This window comes from Myotis nattereri (genome assembly GCF_964212035.1).
Source record: "Myotis nattereri genome assembly, chromosome: 3".
Classification (NCBI taxonomy): domain Eukaryota; kingdom Metazoa; phylum Chordata; class Mammalia; order Chiroptera; family Vespertilionidae; genus Myotis; species Myotis nattereri.
In genome coordinates this window covers 170,461,168-170,483,898 of record NC_138077.1, presented here as the reverse complement: position 1 = coordinate 170,483,898, position 22,731 = coordinate 170,461,168, and the positions used below count along the sequence as shown (strand labels likewise).

The 22,731-nt window shown below is 44.1% G+C and overlaps 1 protein-coding gene across 1 annotated transcript in view; it reads left to right on the top strand.

Annotated features, from left to right (window-relative positions):
• CACHD1 (cache domain containing 1) overlaps positions 1–22,731 on the top strand; it is a 137,332-nt gene that overhangs the window by 50,287 nt on the left and 64,314 nt on the right. Inside the window, exons 3-4 of the mRNA XM_081085711.1 lie at positions 7,216–7,322; positions 22,114–22,240. Coding sequence (XP_080941837.1) covers positions 7,216–7,322; positions 22,114–22,240 — 234 coding nt within the window. The remainder of the gene's footprint in view (positions 1–7,215; positions 7,323–22,113; positions 22,241–22,731) is intronic.

The window sequence follows — 22,731 nt, the reverse complement described above, 5'->3', positions numbered from 1 at the left end:
GGGATTGGTGACTGATGGCCAGCCGGGCTGCTCTTTCCACAATGGCTCCGGTCTGAGGAGACGTGTGAGCAATCTCAGCACAGCGAGATCTGTGGCACGTCAGCAGCACGTCAAGCTCCTTGACGCTGTGGACCAGAGACTTCCGAAAGCCACTGGGCAGCATGTGCTGGTTTTCCTGTTGCTCCCATAACCAGTGCTGGGCATCAGGATCTGGCCCAGGAACCCTCTGTGCACCTTGTTGCCAGTGCCTCTGGGTTTCCACCAGTTCCACTTACTTTTGACAGATTGGCCAGCCTGGTGCCGGATGAACTTGTTGGTCCTCTTTTTGACGATCTTGGGTTTCACACGGGGTCTGAGGGCAGCCGTAGGTAGCACCAAGGAAGAGACAATGTGTGCTGCTCTTCAAACAGAACCCGCTAGCTCAGCAGCCCCGGAAGCAAGGGCCTGCCCTGTGCATTGAACTCTATCAGAAGCCTTGCACCCTCTGTTCCACACCGGATTCTGAGCCGATACCAGGGTTTGCTTCAGAAGAAATGGTGGGGTTTGTGTGTTTTTTAACCTTTTGCACCCATCTCGGCATTTTAGCAGTGATTACAAATAAGTACAAAACATCCACTACCCGCTAACTGTCATCATAGTGGCCTTGTTGATGGACTCCATTATCAATTTAAGCCTTGCTCTTCGGAGATATCCACAGGGATTTGCTTTTTTAAATCTTACCATAAAAATGTGTCCATGAATAAGACTGCATTTCACCACCGCCCTTGGGACTGTGGGTGTGGCTTTCATGTGCTATGTGATAACTTGGGCAGCCTTCCCTGGAAATGTTGAGGGAAATCCACTGCAAATTTAAACAAAGACCAAGAGATTCAGGAAGTAAACCCCAACTGGTGTTATGTGTCTCTCTCCTTTATGTCTTTTTTTTTCCTTCTTCTAAACTGGGACTCCACTGAAAAGTTGATTTACACTGTGAATCGAGGCTGAATGAAATCCAATTGGAACTCACTCCAACAGTTTTGATGTAAGATTCAAAGCTTCTGCAAATTTATTTTATCTTCTACATTTGCTGATCTCCCGCTTGTAAATCCTGTTGAAGGAGAATAAAAATGACTGCAGCCTGATGGGAATTAAATGTCTGAAGTTCAAAGCAGTTTGCACATCAGAGCAAACGTCAATCAAATGAACATCTTGCAAGCCAGGCAGGGAGTGAATTTCTCCATGGGGAAGAGATCAAAGTGGGAGTCACAGTTCTGTTTTCTCCCTCGGGATGCAGTTTCGATCAGTTGTTCATGAAAGTAAATCCAGAAGGAAGTAGGTTTTTTTGTATGTGTGTGTTTTTTTTAACTTAAGGGGGTAAGAAAGATGGAGTTATTTCTCTTGAAACTGAATTTCAGGCACTGTTTTTTATGTTATAAAAATCAGTATAGAAAGCAATCATAATGCAGTATCTCCTTTTTTTTTTTTTTAGAGTGAGGATCTACAGAAGATTTAGAGAAGATTATTCTCTTAGTGTTACTGCTTTTTAAAAGCACAGATATAAAGATAATTTGAATTGCCTGCTCATTTAATGTGAAAATTTATTAGTATACCAGTTCCTGACCTTTCCATAAACCTAGAATTAATATAAACGTGACTGGCAGCTAATATACTTCTCAATGAAAAGTCTTTTAGGTAACCACTAAGACTAAATGACGTGTTTTGATAAAGTATCATAGGCATGAACTTTATATTTCTCATAGCCTCCAATCAGAGTGAATGGCATGTTTCTTTTTATCAATGGCACGCATTCATAAAATGTGTTCCTGTCTTAGGCAAGGCAGCCATTCCTCAGGGGCCCGGAGGTAGCTAATGGAAGGAGATAGCTAAGCAAGGTTTGCTCCTGTGTTTGGCATCCAGAAGAGAAGCAGGCCCTAGTGAGTGTAGGTGAAGAGATAGTCACAGGGTTTTGGCTCCTGTAATGGTTTTCTCCTAGCTTGCTCACCAGCTTAGGACACACTGCTCTCCTGCACCTCGTAAGCCCTCTGTTGACGCCTGTTTCCTTACCTGACAGGCATCAGTGGCGTGGGCAGGGATAGCAACAGAGCGACGGTCATTCCTAGGCACTTCGTGTAAACTCAGCTGAGGGGTGCATGCTGCATGGCTGAGATTCAGCACGTGTGAGGGAATAGCAGGAAGCAGGCGGAAGGAGAGTGGTTGGCATGCCTCTGAATTCCTGGAATATCAGAATGTGGGGGTCTGATAGGAGTCAATTAACTTAAAAATACCAGCAGTGCCCTGGCCAGTGTTGCTCAGTGAGTTGGGCATCGTCCCATGCATTGGCTGCCTCTTTGATTCCTGGTAAGGGGCGTAGAGTAGCTAGCCGATTGATGTTTCACTGTCACATTGATGTTTCCCTGTCTCTCTCTTTCCCTTCCACTCTCTCTTAAAAAAAATTAATAAAAAATCTTCTTAAGCCCTAGCCAGTTTGGCTCAGTGCATAGAACATCGGCCTGCAGACTGAAAGGTCCCGGGTTTTATTCCAGTCAAGGGCACATGCCCGGGTTGTGGCTTGATCCGTAGTCAGGGGCGTGCAGGAGGCAGCCCAATCAATGATTCTCTCTCATCATTGATGTTCCTATCTCTCTCTCCCTCTCCCCTCCTCTCTGAAATCAATAAAAATATATTTTTTAAAAATCTTTTTTAAAAACACAGCATTCATTACATGCAGATTACTCAGGAAGCAAGAATTAAATTATCTTCTGAAATGAAGTAACAATCTGTTTTCACTCCTTACCAGTAAACTTTCAGATCTCAGATGTCCTTGAGCTAGCAGCAGATAGGTCAGACTGACCTGGCGGAGGTCCTCCTGCAAGGTGGTTATTTATTCATTCTGAAGCATCTGGAAAATTAGATGGATTCCTTCACAAAAGGGACTTCTTTGTGTATTTTACGTTTCATTTTTGGATCAAGTTGGATCTCTGGAAGGCTGTGTGTTTGCGCCATGTCCGCTGGAGTTTCCCTGAGCTGTGTATCAAGCCTTGCCCACATGGCCATTGTCCATCACATTTTCCAGCACCCTGTATTCATTGTCCCATGGGAGAATTTTTCAGAATTTAGTGCAGTTTTCTCTTTCTTGGTCTTCTATTTTATGTAACCTTTGTTGCACATAGGCATTTATTTGTTCAGGATCCTCAGATTACCAAAATGCCAGGGTCTTTTTCTCAGAGGAGAAAGTTGGAACCGGGAAAAGGAGAAACTAGTATGAACTGGCTGGCACCAGGTCTGCTGTCTCTGCTCCATGCAGACGTGCATACACGCTCACTCTTCTATCCCAGACCTCTCAGAGTTCAGTGGTGAATGGGAAGGGAGTGTGAGGCTTTTCTAGAATGGCATAATAAAAAGAACTCAAAATGGCCAATTCCATAGCTGTGCCAGTGGTGAGCATGTTTCAATCTATTTATAATTAATAGAGAACACCTGTCTTTAATATATTCTCCCTCTTCCTCCCCATCCACATCTTTGTCCACAGAGTTCATTTTCTGTAGCTATCCATTGTGAAAGCCTTATGTTTAGCTACTGTCATTTTCTATTAAGCAAAAAGCAAAAATCTCCCCTAAGCCCTACAATCTTTTATCATAATCCTTTTCTTTGAGAGAATGGAATTTTTCTTCAGCTGTTTTAGATCATGTTGGTGATGATTTATTTGTTGATATATTGAGATACAATGTAATGTATTCATTATGAATGAAAACTCGTGTGTTCACATTTTTTAAGACATTTTATTGATTTTTTTTGAGAGAGAGAGAGAGAGGGAGGGAGGGAGAAAAACATCAGTGTGAGAGTAAAACATCCATTGGCTGCCTCCTGCACACCCCCTACCAGGGATCAGGGATTGAGCCCAAAACCGGGACATGTGCCAGAACCCCAAATGGAACCAGCAACCTTTCCATGCACCAGACAACGTCCAACCAACTGAGCCACACCAGCTGGCCAGGGCATATGTTCACATCTTGGTTCTGCTAATCCCAAGCTGTGAATCTGGGCTTCTTATTTTAAATTTTTTTGGCTTCAGTTTCCTAGTCTTCAAATGGCTATAATAATGGTATTTCCCTCAGAGTTTGAGAAGATTAGATGAGTCAATCCATGCACCACACTTGAAAGATACTTGACGTATGATAAGCATTTGGTAGCATTACTAAGACATCCAATATTTGTTATTATTATTATTTATTAAAAGTGTACTATGCACCTGTCTCTTAAGAACCTTTTTCTGATTTAATTCTTAACACCTTATGAAATAGGCACTATTATTAGTACCGTTTTATAGATGAGGAAAACAGAGACTTAGAAAATGTAAATTATGTACGAGATTATACTAGAGGCCCGATGCACGAAATTCGTGCAAGAGTAGGCCTTCCTTCCCCTGGCTGCCAGCACCAGCTTCCCTCTGGCACCCGGGACCTGGACTTCCCTCGGGCTATCGGCAGGCACCCGGGACCCGTGTTTCCCTCACAGCCCCAGCTTAGTCCAGAAGGTCATCTGGAAGGACATCTGGTCTAATAAGCATAATACGCTTTTATTATAGATCTTCTTTTTAAACTTTTATTGATTAGTATATTGTTGGTATAAAAGGAATCTTAATCCAATCTATCTGAGTCTAATGGGCATCAACTATGATGACACTATGTTAGGCCTGATTTCAAGGCAATGTGACACATAGGAAGAGAGACACAAGCCTAGAATTAAGACACAGAATGACGCTGGTCAGTTTGGAGGAGGCAGGCGTCATCATAGGCTGGAACCGGCAGGAGAATTTTCAGGGAGGAGAATGTGAAGAGGTGGGCTTTGTGTGGGCGCATCGGACACTGGAGAGCATTGGGGTCCAGCAGTTGAGTGACTGGTCTGGTCAGAACTATAGGTTGAGAGGTAGTGGGGGGAAAAGGTTGGGTAGATTATTGATAACAGGTACTACATTGTGAAGCCTTTTTATGACTGACAAATATTTGCTGAGCACCTACTTTTGTTAATGAGTCTCTTCCATCTTCTTTGTTATAAAAATGTTTTCTTTGTAGCTCTTAGAGATGATCTTTTCAGTACAGAAAACAACCTATGAAATTAGTTCCTGGTAGCTTTCCTTGCACAAAGGCCCAGGGCATCTCTCTGTGTTCCATACGGGACTTCGACCTTCCCGGGGGGAGGGGCTGACAGCACAGGTCCTGGCTGGGGAGACTTCATCTGGGGAGGCAGGGGCTCTCTGCAAGTGTACACCTCACCGGGTAGAAAATTTCATTGACTCTGGAGTTACCCCTCTTAGCAGGTTCTTTATGTGTCATTTCAATTAAGCAGTGTGGTAGTTGGCTCATCCTTGGACAGTGATGGGATTCAAGTTCCTTTTAGGTCCCTGACTTTCTGTGTGATCCTTAATGTCACTTTTCTCATCTGTGAAATGGGTAGGTCTAAAAGGGATTTGTAATTTGTACAGCAGAGCCCAGATGTGAGTTTCAGGCAGACCGTATCGCCCCCAAAGCCTAAATGTTATCTGATCTTATTAAAAGTATGTGAGGGGCATCTAGGGCATGGAGAGCAGGTGAGTCACTTGTGTAACGCTGCTCTCATTTTACCGAGGGTCAAGTGTAAAACAAAAGCGGAAAGTGAGATTATATTGCTTTGCTGGCAGGAAAACAGCCAGCTGCTGATGTATTAATCTCTTCTTTTCTCTTCATCTCTGACTTTCGAGGCAGCGGTCTTCCGGTCTAGACAAATTGAAGCAGGTCCAAGGAAGAGTGACCACGTTGGTGAAGCAATTGTGTCCTTGGAGGCACAGTTGACGATGTTGATGTAATTCTGTCCTGGGTTAGAGGCTGGACGGAAGCCTACCTCCTTCTTTGAGACGATATGTTTCAAAACAAAACGTTTAGCTTTTGGAACCCAGCACACCCTGTGAAAATCTAGCCCCTTGCTTATACAATCCATTCAGTTTTGCAGCTCTTAAGTATTATGGGATGTGATCAACAGATAATCAAAGTTCATGGGAATACTCAAGTGGATCTAGAGTTTTAGGATTGTTTCTCCTAGGTGATACAGGGGAGATAGCTTCTCTACCCACGGAAATGAAATTCCATTAATGGCATTTCTCATCTGAGGACACATTTTCACACATTTTAAAAAACATAATTTCATGTGGATGAGGTGGCCGAGTGGTTAAGGCGATGGACCGCTAAAAAACATAATTTCAGACTGAATTTATCAGGGTTGGGGGGTCCAAGAAACGTCATAAGTCCTCCTAGTATCTGAAATCCTAAATAGGGTATTTGAAGTTCACTTTTTTTTCTCTTTTGTTACTTCTGGGTTAAAATTCTCTTTTAAAAATACTCTTAGTGACAGAGTTGGTACATTTTCCTGTTATTTTCTTGCAGTTTGTTGGTAGTGCTGACAAATAAGTCATTGATTGCACTAGTATTCATTGATCCGCTGCTGGCCAGAGCATTAACACCGTTTTAGCTTTAGTACTTGCATCGTACTACCACTGGAAATCAGAAAAGACCTTGGTCTTATTTACATTACAGTCTAGGTGGAAGCTATATGTCATGTACAATAAAATGAACTTTGATACATTATTTATCATCTTTTTTACAGCTTTGGAAAATAAGTTTTATTATTTCTTTCTCTTTTTTTTCAGAAAAGAAAACAGGGTCAGAAAACTTAAACAGTTTTGTCCAAGTAACATACATTTAGTAGTGACATAGCAGAGATTCAAATCTAGGTCTTTCCTACTCCATAGCCATTCTTTCTCCTATACTACTCTCTATTTTGGTTCTTGATCATGATTTTTCAGATAGGATAATTTAAATAATTGTTTCATATGTAACATCAGCGCTCACGTCTGTATTTTTGTAATTCTAGTCTGAATCTATTTCTGCATGATTTTATCAATAGTGCCTGACTCAGGTTCATGGAAGAAAAGTTGATTCGAAGGATGGTTATTTCTTCATGTCCTTAAAATAGAACTTGATTTCTAAAACTTTATAGATGCAAATGTTGCCCCCCCCCCAAAAAAAAAAAAAAAAAAAACAACTCTTCTGCAGTAATTTTTTTGATATTTAAAATTTAAATCAAAATTTTACTGTTTAGGAGCTGACCTAATTTATATACAGTATGAACTCTTATTTTTGTTGGTTTGTTTTTCTGGATTGAATAACCACCACATAAATATTGCCAACTCTCTTATTCTTCCAGATTCGATGGGAACTTCAATACCAATGTATCTAGAACAATTAGTTGTGATCGACTTTCTACTACTGTGAATAGCCGGGCCTTCAATCCAGGACGAGACTTAAATTCAGGTCAGTGACCTTTGAGTTTTATACAAATAAACTGCATCACACCACATTTAAGTACTTTAAGTACATGAATAGGTGTATTGCTTTAGACAGTTTCCTTTAACTTTTGAAGAAAAGTATATACTTAAAATTGGACGTTTCTTGCTGGAACGTGGACATTCAGAAGAGGGAAGGAAGGAAGAAAATTGAGCTGCCACGCATTGAGCATTTACTCTATGGTACCTCGCTAGGCTCTTCGGTATCTCATTTGCTGGAGTTTTACATGTGTTGCTATAAAGGATATTTTAGAGACTCAGTTATCTTTGCAATAGGAGGTGTTGAATTCCTTTGTATTTCCTGTTTATAATTTTTAATTTGTTTTGGGGAGTGTTTTGGAAGAATGACGAAGGAGCTTTTCTAGTAATTAAAATACAGTGTCATGGTGCTTTATATTGAGTTTGAACTTTCTTCCTGATCGCAGTGGAACTCTGTTATATGCAATAGTAATAATTACTAGGGCACCTGTATGTACACAACTCCAACGTGACATACTATTTCTGCTCTCTTGCCCTGGAGTTTCCGTTTATATGTCTCACCCTCTGGTTTTGTTATACACATCTGTTGATTGATGGACCTCAGAACCTAAAGGCTTCACCTTTTCAGAGCTGGAAGGGACTTCAGAAATCTCCTACCAGCCTCAATTCTCAGATTTTACCAAGGAAGAATCAAAGGTTCAGAAGGGTCCTGAGACTTCCTTTACCGCTGGAGAGATGAAGGACCTAATCCTTAAATATGAACTATATTTCCCAAATTCCAGGTCTCTTGCAAACATGTAAAACCCAAGAGAAAAGCCAGAGGACCAGAATATTTATTTTTAGAGCGCCAGCCAATCTTGGTTCAGGGGAGGAATTGTAGTCTTTGGGACTTGTATCCACAAACTAGCCAACCTATTAGGTCTGGAAAGAGAACTATAAGCTTTAAACATCATAAAACTATAGCTGCTAGATAAGTGTCCAACCTAAATCAGCTAGGCATATATTGTCTGGACCAATACATAATGGATTCAGTCATTATTTTTATTGTTCTGAGAATCTGGAAAACTTCTGGAGCAGATTGGGTTTGCTACTAGAAAAGATGCTAAATGAAAATCATTTTCATAAAAAAACTTAATTGAAGAGAGTACAGAAGGTCAGAGAAATGAATTATGGAAGAGTCTATAGCGGGCACAGAGCATAAAGCTAGAACTTGAGTTCCCTAGTTCCCAAATTTAATATTTACCCCCTTAACTTCAAGTTTGCACAGTAACGTAAGACATGTTGCTGGGTGTGAAAACTTGAGGTAGAAGCAAACTTTGAACATGATCAGATTTAAATGTGTCCCAGAAATGCACAATTTAATCCACTAATATGTGTAGTTGAGGTTTTTATAATACAAGTTAATTTGTGGGCCATTTGAATTAATAAAAATCTTACTGCATAGCATGCATCTTTTTAGTGATGGAACAAAGAGGAGGCTATTTTTACTTCCCAATTTTATTAATTTTAAGCTAAGCATGTCTTGCTTTATAATCAGGGAGAAAATAAAACAAGAAGGAATTACAGACTACTTTCCAATGCATTTTTACTCCTTTCTGGTAGACAGTACCTTTAATAGCAAGTCCCTGGTACTCAATCCTGTCTGGTGCTGAGGTTCTAGATGAAGCTCCATTACTCTCCTGGCTGTGTGGTTGAGACAGTAAGAAAGGTAGTTTGAGGCAGACGGAGGGGCTGCACACTCACTTGGGAGCCAGAGCAATACTCCCTTGCCAGGGTCACTCATCTCCGTGGGCCAGACGTTGGAGGATCCGGAAGCTGCTGCCCACGTGGCTATATCCTCATTCCCTTATTTTATATCTGTTTCTAATGAGCACGTTGTTGAGATCTGTCTCCATCATTAATAGTCGCATTATTGTGCCTTTTTCTTAGAAAGTACAGAAGCCATTCTTTCTGCCAGGTAATGGCCTCCCACCTACTAACTAGAATGAATAAGTGCAATAAAAATTCATTGAACAAATATTTCCTAAGCATCTTCTATGTGATCAAGGAAGAGGGTCGTGAGGGTGGAGGTATATAAAGATGAGATGTTGAATTTTGCTATTTCTCAGAGCACGTCTCAAGTATAACATACTACCTAACAAGAGATGTTCTCAGCATAGTGGACGTAGCTAGATTTACAGGCAGCTTTTGGCAATATTCAGGCATTTGAGAACGGACTTGCTTGCACGTCAAGTGTGTGACATTCCACCAGGCAGTGGCTGCATCCCAAAGTCCACATTCTTGAGCAATCATTTGTAACAGGAGAGGAGCGGTAGATGCTGAAGGGTGACCTCAGCACTCCTTCTTTTCCTCCTCTCTAGCTCATGCCCCTTTTCAGAGCAGAATTAATGTACTTCATCGGCTATCACATGTCTGATATTTACATCTGCAAGATATCCAGCCTTAGGCTCTTTCTGACTGTATATAATCCATCAATGAGTCCCTAATTGATAACACAGTTTCAGGTTGCCTCTCAGACTTGCTGGAAACAGGCTCACATAAATTGTAAACGATTCTTAAGTTCATTTATCCAAAGCTAGGTCATATGTCCATCCATCCAACACACATGTGTGTTCTTTTTCTTAAAACCACTCCTGCCAGATCTCTACTCTCTAAATTGACTCCTTGTCCCTGATTCCATTCAAATAACTAATGTTTGACAGTGCATGTGTTATATTACGGTGCTGGTAATGTTTCGTTCAGGTTCTTTCCTGCTTTTATCCCTAGTTTCTCACTCTCTCTTTTTTCTTCAAAATTCCTGCTGAGCTATTTTCTTGTGCATAGCCTGATCCCTAAAGAGAGTTTATTTGAAGAGTCCAAGGAAAGTTGCCTCTTGCTCTCTTGAGTTATGCAATTGAGGTGAGAGTGGAGCTGGGAGTTCGTCTTTCTCACCAAAAGAACAAGTGTCTGGACTTTATTGTGTTTGATTTAAAGAGCATTTGAAGTTGCAAACTTCGATCTAGGTAGCATTGCAGTCTTCACTGAGAAATGGGATTCATGGGGTGTAAGGGGCATTTGCAAGTCACGTTACAGCACTAAATGTGCAGGAGGTACAGGTGGACCTGGAGGCTGGAGTGGATTCATCACTTCCTTCTATGAATGGCAAACCTTGGTCGTGTGCTACAGAGGTTTCTCTCTTTTCTTTAAAATACTATGGAAGTTAGCTGTTAAATATGCTAATACCAATGCAGTGAAAAGATGCATTCTACCTCCAAAAACTAAAATTAAAAGAATAAAAATCAACCAAACTAGGAATTTCTGGTTTGTTTTCATGCCTACTTACCCCAGCTCCATGACTGCATGTGTGCCATAAAAGATATGGCAATTATTTATATAATATCTAAAAACTATTCAGTCACTTAGAATTCCAGGTCCTCAAGGTTGTGTGATTCAGTTTCTGTGTGTGTGTGTGTGTGTGTGTGTTTGTGACATACACAAATACAAAATTAAGTACACTGAGGGCCCTTTTCTTCACCTTGATCCCCTTCAAGCTCTATTCCTGTACTGCAATCTACTTCAAAGTCTAGTCTTACAGTTTCTCACAGAAATCCTATTATACTGCTTTTACAAGATTTTTTGCCACATATAGTCATACACATACACACACACACACACACACACACACACGCCCGGTGCACAAAATTCATGAACGGGTTCGGTCCATAGGCCTGGCCGGCGAGCGAAGCACAAGCGTCTGACATGGAAGGGTAGGTCCCTGCTGACCTCTGGGCCCTGGGCAGCACCTGGGCCCCCAGGCCCCCCACAAGTCCCCTTCCACTTGAGTCATCGGGCCCCCGCCCAGCTCCCCCAGCACCTGGGAGCCAGGCAGCAGCCCCGTCCCCTGCTGCTGCCACTGGTCGCCATCTGCACGGTGATCAGGCCCCGCTTGCACCTGCCTTGGCCTGGCGCCGCTCACTCACCTGCTCCACCATCCCACCGTGGTCCTGCTCTCAGCGGGGCCCTCGGGGCCAGCAGCGCCTCCACTGCCGCCCACTGCAGTGTCACGTCACCGACATGTTCCGTGCTGCCCCCTGGTGGTCAGCGCACGTCATAGTGAGTGGTCGGACTCCCAGTCGAGGGAACAATTTGCATATTAAGCATTTAGTATATAGGATACTCTCTTATAACATATATGGTCATAATGGATACAGCCTGTTTAACTTAGCAAAGTATCTGAACATTCTTCTGTGCATTCTATATAATAAAGAGCTAATATGCTAATTAGACCAGATGGCAGAACAACCTTCTGAACGACAAGTGGGCAGGGCCGCGAGGCAGCCAGGGCCGCAAGGGCCAAGCTCCTTGGACAAATTTTGTGCATCGGGCCTCTAATATGTAAATAAATATACTTCTGTATCACTGTAGCAGTGACTACATAATATTGTTGAATTAATGAATCTACTCCACTTCGACATTTAGAATGTCCCAGTTTTTCACTATATCATTGCTCCCTTGAAAGATTTTAAATGGCCCACAATTTTACTTGACCACTGTGTGGCAGTTGACATGTAAACTTCTCACTGTCATCCTTTGGTTTCCATTTATCCTCTTACTTCTCTGCTCAGTCCTTTCCCATTTCTCCTTGGCTCCTTTTCCATTATTCTGTCCCGAAGGGTCGATGTCTCCACTGTCCTGACGTCACTGTTACCTCCCTGAATGTTGTCAGTTTAGCCAGCGTCTCAACTCCCACCACATGCTGCTGAATTCCAGATCTTCATCTCCACCCACGACCTATTTCTGGGTTTATTTATTGTGTAACCAACTTCAGGGCACACATCTCTCTATGATTATCCTATAGTTAACTCAAAAATTAAAACACAAACTTTCCTCTAAACTTACTTCCCAATCTGGCTCATTATCCCAATGATCGGTAACCCCATCCTGGTTATACTGGGAACTCTTTCTTGCCTTTTCCACCCAGTGCAACTCCAGGTTTTATTTAACAGTTTTGAGTAAACTTGAGTCAGTGACCAAATAAAAGCATGAGTGAATGAATGTTTGTCAGGTATTTACTGTGTACAAGATCCCTCCCTGGACATTTACCTGTGTGTACCTCTTCTTGCTCATCACACTGGTTTGTGACATAGGTCTCATTGTCCTCCCTTGATTGAAGGGGAAACTTGGCTCAGACTTTGTAGTTCACAGATGTGTCTTGAGTCTCCTTTGGCTTCTGCACTGCAGATGCCACACACTTAGGTCCTCATTGCCTTTCTAGAGGAATAATTATTTACTATGTCCCAAAAGGTTTCCCTGCTCCTCTTCCCTCTTTTTTTTCTTCAGTATATCCTGCATACTGTTGGTATTTTGAAAATACCTGCTCTGTAACTCCACTTTTCAAAACCCTCTGGCAGCTTCCCTTTACCTCTAAGATAAAGGTGGAGGCTTTTCAACTCCATCTTCTGTTCCTCTTTCTCCTCCGTAAGCCCTCTGAGCTCTACCCTCTGGGAATCACTTTCATTTCTTCAAATCACCAGTCTCTGTCCCTCCTCCATACATTCGTTCATATTATTGTTTCATCCTAAGATGCACATCCTGCCTTCTCTGACTTATAAAATATTGCTCATTCTTCCAACCTCTTTTCCACCTTCCCTGTGGCAAAGATGAGAATTCCTTGTCTGTTGTAGCTTGTTGGGTTTACCAGGAGGCCAACTCAGAGATGGGGACTGGCAGCCTGTGGGGAAAGAGAAGGAAGCAGGGTTGAGCAGTGGGAGAAACGGGCTGAGCTACAGTCTCAGCGGAGTCCCCAGCCACCACCCAGAGAGCCCAAAGGCTGTGGTGGCCCAGCTACAACTCTTGTTTCTTACTTTACTATGTGGCTCATCTCATTATAGAATTTGAATTTTTTATATTGGACATCTACTTGACCCTCTGCTCTAGTTAATTTGTTTTTTGTGTGCCTACTGCTCACAAAAAAAAAAAAAAAATCCAGTGCCTTGCCCATAGCAAGTACACAGCAAATGTTTATTGAGTGAATGAATAAATGAAACAAACTTGGATCTTCTTCGTAATGTTGTCACCTCGCTTTTATAATGGAACTAGAGGCCCGGTGCATGAAAATTCATGCTTAGAGGGGGGTCCCTCAGCCCGGCCTGCCCCCTCTCACTGTCCAGGAGCCCTCAGGGGTGGGAGGCGACCCGGCGATCAAGGGAAGGTGACGCCCCATCACACCGCTGCACAAGCCTCAGCCGGCCCTGGTTACCTGCGCCTTGGGCAGCCCTGGGCAGCTGGGCATCCGCCATCTGAGGCTTGCCTGCACCTCAGGCTGGCCCTGGGTGGCTGGGGGGCAGAGGGGACTGGGGGACACCAGAGGCAGGCACGGAGTGGCCGGGCCCGCCTGGGGGTGGGCCGAGCCTTGCCGTGTGTCTGCCACCCCAGCGGGGCTAAGGGGACTGGGCGCCGCCATCTTGTGGCTGTGGGTGCCGCCATCTTGGTGGGCGGGGCAGCAATTAGCATATTCCCTCCTTATTGGCTGTGGGTGACACCATCTTTGAGGGCGGGGCAGTCAATTAGCATATTCCCTCCTTATTGGCTGTGGGCGCTGCCATCTTTGCAACAGCATGAGGGTCAAGTAGCATATTCCCTCTTTATTAGATAGGATAACCAAGACTTTGGAAGGACCTTAGTGAAGAAAGAAATGTGGATGTGATTTGCTGTAAGGTAGCACTAGTTTCCTTAGCTTAGCAGCAAGTCAGCGCACATAAATGTCTCAGGCGTATAGAGTGACACAGACTGTGCAGGTGAATAGTGTCATTCACATGAAACCAACTGTGCTGAGTCCAGACACGCACTGTACACAAGAAATCAACCCATCGCTTCTTAGGGCCTCACAAACCTTTTTATACATTTGTCTCATTTTTACCAAAGAAAGAATCTGCTCTATCTTATAGCTGAGAAACAGGCCCAGAGATGTTAACTGATCTCTCTAAAGTCTAACAACAAACTACTGCTACCAACATGACTCAAAACACTGTGTCCTGACTCCTAGTTCAGTGGCTTCCCCACAATAGACTGCTGCAGATAAAGACAGATAGCTCCACCACCGCATCCTGCCTGTTGATGCTTCACTCCCTTTATGCCTAAAGCCAAACTTATAACCTTCTCTCTTCCTACCCAAACCGCCTCCTCAGCTCATGTTTCATGTCAATTGATAGCAGCTTCATTTTACTTTTCACCGAAGCCTGAGACCCAGGATGAACCCCAACCCCTTCCTCGCACTCCCTCATGAAGAGCTTCTCTCAGCTGACAGCTGTATGGTCGCATGGTACTATGGCAAGATAATTAGGAGAGTTCCTTCCCTCAGAGAGCTCACAGCCAGTTGTATACTTGTGTGTGTTGGGGGCCTCCGGAAGAGGAGGAAAATCAGCTGACAGACACAATGCAGTGCTAAGTGTTGTCATGATGAGGATAAGCCCTGGCACTTGACCCAGATTGTGAGGTTGGGCTGTGTCTTAAAAGACAATAGGAATTATCCAGGAGATAGGCTTGTGGCAAGCACATTTCCCATTTCGGAATCTGTAAAAAAGTGCAGATAGTAGGATCACTGTGTAAGAGGGGGTAAGGAACATAAAATGAAGATAGCGTTAAGCCAGCCTAAAGGTTTTGTTGGGGTTTGGTTTTTGTTTTTACTTGTTTTTAGCTTGAAATCAACCAACTGATAAGATTGGAAGCAGGGGAGATAAGAGAGCTTGTGGAGAATGGATGGAAGTGTAGTTGGCCTGGAAGAAGGAGAAACCAGGCTAGACTATTAAAGGTCCCCCAGACGTGGAGAGAGTGTTGGGGAGAGGCTGTGGCAAAAAACAATTGACCAGGTGAGAAGTGAGTGGGATGGCAAGAGGTGGAGAATCAGCCCAGCCTGTGTGGTGCAGTGGCTGAGCATCCACTCATGCACCAGGAGGTCATCCATCAATCCAGTGCACATGCCCGGTTGCGGTGGCAGGCCGATCCCCAGTGCGGGGCGAGCAGGAGACCCCGGATCGATGTTCTCTTTCATTGATGTTTCTATCTCCCTCTCCCTTCCTCTCTCTCTTTAAAATCAATAAACACATTAAAAAGAAGAAGAAGAAGTGGAGAATCAGTGTACACCACTCTTCTAAGCTGCTTGGCTAAGAAAAGTCACTGAAAACTTCGGAAAAGGTTGGAGAGATGAAGGGTTTTATTGTTCTTGCTGCTGCTAATATTTTTTAAATTGGGAATACTTAGTCTTTATATGCCAAAGACAGAGAAACAGTGTAGAAAGAAAGTGAAACTGAGGCAACAGGATAATGAAGTTTAATGTCTTGGTCCAGTTGTCCCACCTGAGTGATCATGAGTTAGCTGGAGTGCACTGTTAAGAACACTTACCTTTTGGCCCCCAGCTCAGACCAAGTGAACCAGGATGTTGGCTTGGTGAAGCTTGGGAATCTGTATTTTTCAATGCTGATTGTGATGGTCAGCCAGGCTTGAGACCTCCATCCTGTTATTCTTTCTCCCTTACTCCTTCCGGGAATGTTTGAAGACCACCTGGACCTGTGGATCCTTTGGGAATGGTCTGCTAGAAAGGAAGAGGGTAGAGTAGTAGATCCCACACTGATTATGGATTTTCCCAGGAGTTTACTCTGGATTCTGTGCCCATGACCAGGCTGTTGCAACTGGATGAAGGACAGAATGGACTGGTTGTTTTACATGATAGAATGAGCCTAGAACAGACATGACAAGCTTGGAACAGAACCAGAGTTGTGAGGATTCCTCTACTTAACATTATACTGAAATAAATACCGTGAGGTAGGTGGGTCCGTAGTCATTAATGTAACTTGGGTGATGGGCTTTAGCGAGTATAATCCGGAGGAATCACTGTGCTACATGCTCCAGATTCATTCAGCTCAGTGCTCAAGTCACTTCCCTCTCTGAGTCAGAATAGCCTTAACTCTGTAACGGGAACAGTAATATCTCTTGGGTGAACCTCCACATTCTGGCTCTCGCCAGCTGCCTGAATAATAGATAAAACCTACCTCTTAGGATTGTTGTAAAACTAACTGAGGTAATACATATGAAAGGCTTAGTGAAGTGCTTGGTACTTTACTTGGTTAAAAGCTGGATATGTTTGCCACTTCTGAAGCAGCATAAACGATGTCTGGGGGGTCCATGAAATACAGCCTCTCCTGAAAACATGGTAAAGCAATACCCCGGATGCAAGCGAGGAGTAGGCATTGGAAAGATGTGATAGGGTATAACGCCAGAAATTGTTAGGAGCCTTCAGAATGTTAATTTATTTTATCCACCCCCGAAATGAGGGCTATTGCACAGAATATTACTGAAAGGTGCTATGTAATTTCTGGTCTGTTGGGGAAGTCGGAGTGTTTTTATATGTCTGCAACTTTGTGTATTTAGGACAGCTCTTGTATTTGGTATTCGGTAAGCCGTGGGAGGTAGATAGCTGTGGGTGTTTTGCTTGGTGGTGTTGGGCTGGGCATTGGAAAGCCCAGAGTTCCTTGAGGTGGGAAGCAGCAAGCCTTCTCTTACAGAGCATTTTCTTCTTGTGCCTACCCCCTGGTGGAGAATATGTTGAGAAAAACAATAGTCACAGCCCAACTACAAGCCGTTTGTATCCCAACCCTTTCTCATCAGCCGGGTGACAGAAGCATGAAAGAGCGTAGATAAGAGTGCGGAAACATTGTTGGTTTGGCTTTCACTGAAGAGGTCAATGCGTTTAGAACAAGTTAGATGTAGATGGTGAAATTGGAGGGAAGATACTTGGGGCCGTGGACTCTGGGGCCCATAGGTTAGAGTTACCCTCAGACAGTTCAGTACACTGTGTGCAGGCAGATCTTGAGCCTCAGTGATGGGAGTTGTAAAGAAAAGGGGAAAGGCATGCTTTTTAGCTGCTTTTCTAATAAGTTTGTGTGTGATAGTTGAAGAAAAATAAGCCAGTAGGTATTACACAATTGTTTGTCTTTGCTCAGAATTCACATAGAAACTGTATGAGGGAGAAATAGTCAATTTGTTGAAGGCTATGCTGAGGGGGATGGAAGGGGTAGAGTTTGCCTTTGAAGAGTAAGGTGCCATCACAGGTAGCTCTTTATTTTTTAAATGCCAAGGTTAAGTTTCTCCATCATTCTCATCTAAGTGTTTCTTGGCGCTGTTTGGACATTTTGTTTAATCTTGGATCACTATTATTACTATCTCTCATTCTGACTTTTTTTTTGGCAGGGGGTTGGGGAGGGGGCAATAAACTGGGGAGGTGGCAGGGACATAGGTGAAAAGCCTTGACCAAGATCATCAGTCACTAGTTCACTCAGTACATACTGACGGAGCACTTCCTAAAAACCAGGCCCGTGCCAGGAGACCAGAAATGTGAAGAACAGACCTGACCTGGCTCCTGCCTTCTTGGAGCTTACAGCTCCTCTGCACCAGAGACTTGAATCGAATACCTTCAAACGTAAATACAATGAACATGACCCATTTTTGCTATGAAGGAAAACACTGGGTGCTCTGAGGGAGGAGGCTAGTGGAGGGGAAGTCTCTATGAGAGTGAAAAGAGTTATTCGGGACCTAAAGACCACTTTGTGCAAAGAGCTTGGCACATTGGCCAAACTGAAAGAAATAGCTCTTGATGTGTAGTGAGGGGGAGAGGGGAAAGGTGAGGTAGGAAAGTAGGAAGGGGCCAGGTGGCAGAGGGCCCTATCGAGTTTGGATTTAGTACTAGGAGCGGTGTAGTGGGAAATCCCTGAAGGGTGTTAAGCAAATCCATGGTGTGATTTGGTTTCCATTTTTGAAAGATGCCTCTGCAAGCGGTCTGGAGAGTAAGTTTAAGGTCAGAGGGCTTGCCAGTCTTAGAGATGGGACTTCAACCCATGGCTTCTTATTCCGAGTCCATTCCTATTTATCAGGTCTCCCTTCTAGTTCCTAAGTGCCTACCTGGATTCAATAGAAAGTGCAGAATAGCACTGGGCCTGCGTCCAAATGGCTTACGTAGGCTGCTCCCATGGACAGGCAAAGAAAAAAACACCGACAAAGTAATTCAGAGGTCTCAGCTAGATAGTTTCTCAGTTCAATAAAACCTCCTCCTGTTGTCTAAAATATACTCTCCGTTAGATGTCGCTCAGAATCATGAGTGCTGTCCTTCCTGTTGGCTCTGCCTGCCAAGCCGTAGCTTGTGTCTGTGCCACGTTCCAGTTAAGCCAGCCCAGTGGGCTCAGGGGCACACCCCGCGACATCGGCCTCCCCACTGGTGGGTGCCATTTTCAGCAACTCAGCAGTTTGTTTTAAATCGCACGTGATTAAATGTTACTTTAGCCTTACACCTTACTTCAGTTGTGAAATCATTCCTTCGCATCGTGTCTCCTTAACTGTATTTACTTGCATTATATTTTTACAAGCTAATGCAACCAGTTATTTTGATTGAGTAACACCAACATGTTTATATATGTCTGTTCTGCCTCTCAGGAAATGCTCGGTATGCTTGTTATCCGAGGATTGCTGACTCATCTCAGCATGCATTTATTGACAGGTAGAAGCACTGTGGTATTCTGGCCACAGCAAGGGCTTTGGGCAGACATGCCTACATCAAATCATCACTCCACCCTGGTGGCTTTGGGCACGCTCCGCCTCTGTAAAATGGGTATGATAAACTCACAGAGGAATCATGAAAAGCAGCACACCATATATAAAACTGGTTTATGTCACACTCAATAAATGTTTACTATTTTATTATCACATCAGCTTGACTGAGGTATCATTGACATCTAATAAACTTATATGTTCAAAATATACAGTTGATACATTCTGGCATGGATAGTCCCATGAAATCTTCAGACAAGCAGGCTTTTTATCCCTCCCCTTATCTGTCTATTCTGTATCTATTGACTTGGTGGTGGTGTTGGGAGAAGGGAGTATTTATTATTTTTAAACCTACTTAGAATGATCATTGCTCTGTGCTGATGTACTCACAGTATTTAATTTATTTTTAATTGGATTTGGCATTAGAGGAAGATAAGATTTTGGAATTGATCCAGCAACAGTATCTGGGAACAGCGGAGAAATAGGACCGTGCAGCCCCTCCCCCTCCTGGGTCCTGCAGGTGTCACCTCTGCAGCCCTCATCGAGTGGGTACCTGGATGTGGAAAGCACTGGAGGCTTGCCCAGGGGTACAGAGGTGGCTCAGACAGAGACCTCGCCCTCGGGGATCTTGGAATCCAGGGACCGAGAAGCGAAAAGTTACCCTCACTGCAATCCTATGAGCTAGAAGGCGGGAAGAGATAAATACTGGAGGGATTCAGCGGGTATGATAACTTCTGTTTCGGGAATACGCTTCAGTGAGGAAAAAACCATCTCTTGCCTCCTCCACGGGGTCTGTCTGAGGTAGGTGTGCAGAGCAGTTTTGACAGATACAGGACCTGCCCGGGAATAGCTTAAGGCCTAACGCTGTGCATCCTGGGCCGACTGCTGGGCACCTGCCCAGCTTTTTCTTGGATGCCGTCCAGCATTTCTGAAGAAAGAGTGAGTGTGCGGGACCCCCGCCCGATTTTCCAGTGACCAGAACACCTCCCTGACTCCTGTGAATGGAGAAGCCCCCTCTGGGCTGCCCGCGGGGATAATGGGGCTCTCGTTCACCGCACATCTGGGTCAGCGAGGGGCCCTCCTGGGGTGCGCACCACGATGATAGATTGCTTCTGGGCTCTGGGGTCCTCATTACCATCATATCCATCATCTTCTGCTAGTACCGAATAAGGGATGAAATTTAATCAGATGCCAAAGGAGTTCTCAGGGGGAGGATTTGCGGAACCTTGCCTGATACTTAAGCTCTTGTGCTGCAGTGATGCTGGGGAGCCGGCATGCTATTTGGTGGTGGAGACTCAATGTATCATGCACTGTAGGAATTGTGATTTATTTTTAAAACATTCTTCCTCTCAATGGCTCCCCTTTTAATAGTCTCATTGTAGCCTGTTTATTGTTACAGATGTTATTTTTAGATGAGGTCATGGAGTTTGCCTTTACTTCCAAAGGCAGCCATTTGCCTTTTTCTTGCCGGGTTGGCAGGGCTGCCTGGAGAACAGGGCTAATATGAGGTCAAGATTGAGCCTTCAGACCCCCAGGAGATGAGGCGAAGGAAAAGCCTCCCCCCTGTGAACACACACTCCCACCTGCCATCCATCTCAGGAGAGAGCCTGGTCCCCGAGTCCAGGTGACGACCTTAAGAAGGTCGCCCGCTGGGCAGAGTGGAGAGGGGACGGGCATTGTGGTCCACTGAAACCTGAAGCAGGTCCAAAACCTCTCTGATCCTGGTTCCTTACCTGTAACTTGGGATGGTCATTTTATTTTTACTCCTGGGGCTTTTATGAGGATGAAATGTGCTATGGCTCCTTGGTGTGTGTTGGGCAGGGTAACTGCTGAAGGTGTGAGGCCCTGAGTGTGCTGTGGCAGATACAGCTTGCCACCGATGTTTGTAAACAAGCTTTGATTAGCACACACCAGCATGTCTGTATATATTGGTGAGTGCCAGTCCGTTTACATACGTCCGTGGCTGCTTTCACACTACAGTGGCAGAGATACCATAGAGACCATGTGATTTGCAAAGCCAGAATCATTGACAATCTGGCCCTTTACAGAAGTTTGCCAACTCCCCGGGCCAGTCCAAAAGCTGGTCACGTGGCACTCAGAGCATACGTGTTTTTCTATGTTTTTCTCAAAGGCACCTCACACTTTTCTTTTTGGCTTTGCTCAGACTCCTCCTCTGTTGCATTGCCTTCTGCTCCATGTCCCTGTATGTGATTCTTTTGGTATCGTGGCTATTACAGTAGGGTTTGCTTTTGGGTCATCTTTGTATATTTTGCAGCATGTAAGGCAGCACCCTACACATAATAAGTGTATAATACTCGACCGAGTTGGTGTGGAACAGAGCAAAAGGGCATCAGAGAAAGGAGAGAACTCTTGAGTCCAGGAAAGAGGTTAAGAAAGACTTTGTGGACAGGATTGCACACAGTAAGGTGACTGTCACTCCAGCTGCCGGTCAGTGACAGGGATGCAGTGCACACAGGACAGGAGGCAATGTACGATGTCAAGAAGACAGGAGCCTAGAGACCCAGGCTTGGATGCCAGCTCCACGACTTACTGATGAAGCCTTAGGCAAATCGCTTACGCTCTCTACACTTGCGTATATCCTCAGCTCCAATGTAGGAAATAATGATCCTAGGGTTGTTGTATGGATTAAATGAGGTAACATAAAGGAGAGCCTCCATCCAGTGCTGGCACGTGGAATCATTCCAGAGCGATCATCGGATGATTATGGTTCTGGCCTTTCAAGTACCATCGGTGCTGTTTCCCTCATTATGCAGTGAGCAAGGTCAAGGCCACACATCTGGTCCCTCTGGAGACGAGGCCTGTTAACATCACTGTTTTCTACAGTTAGAGAATGTATCCAAGCCAGAAAGTGTGCGCTGGCCCAACAGGGACCAGCCCCGTGAGGGGAGGCATTAGTACAAATGAATCATTGACGCTGGAAAAAATGATCCCGGACATATAGTGTCACCATTCAAAGTTAGGATTAATTGCGTCGCTTGACTGAAACATTCATTTCATTTTCTAATAGGGGTATGTGTTTTTTTTTAAGGGACAGAAAGAAAATGTTTAGTAGAAAATTTACAGCCTCCTATCTAGTGGAATTTCTTCATACGACAAGCATTTTATGCAAAACAGATGCCCGCGGAGTGATGCCTACGTGCACCTGTGGGTTCGGCAGTTGTGTTTCATATTCCCCCCTCCTCCAGTTCTTGCAGACAACCTGAAATCCAACCCTGGAATCAAGTGGCAGTATTTCAGTTCGGAAGAGGGGATATTCACTGTCTTCCCAGCACACAAGTTCCGGTGTAAGGGCAGCTATGAGCATCGCAGTAGGTATGTTGACGTACTTGCTAACCTTGTAATTACTGCCCCTGACGGCGATCTGCATGAAATACTGGCTCCTCATTTACACACCTGGCTCTGCCTCCAGGCTGCGGTTTTAGAAACTTGAATTTATTCTGAAATGATTTCGCCTTTGGACTAGGTTGACTGTGGAAATGCTAGGGAAGGTCACATGATAAAGCCCAGAGCTTTTCTAGGACTACCTAACATGCCAAAATAGAACAAGATATTTACTAAAGAAATTAAATTGCTTGCAATACCCAGACTGCTCTGAGCATCAGACACCTTTGGTGAGACAAACACGGTGATACCTTGCCTACAGTTCAGCCCTGGAAGACGTATTGGTAGCGTGTCTCCGAGCAGAGGTTGTGATGCTCACTGTTCCTGCCAGGAGATTATGCTTGGCCATCCTTTTGAAATTTACACCCATATCTCAGCTGCTCAAAGTGTGAAGGTTGTCTAGGAAACATTGGATTAAAGAT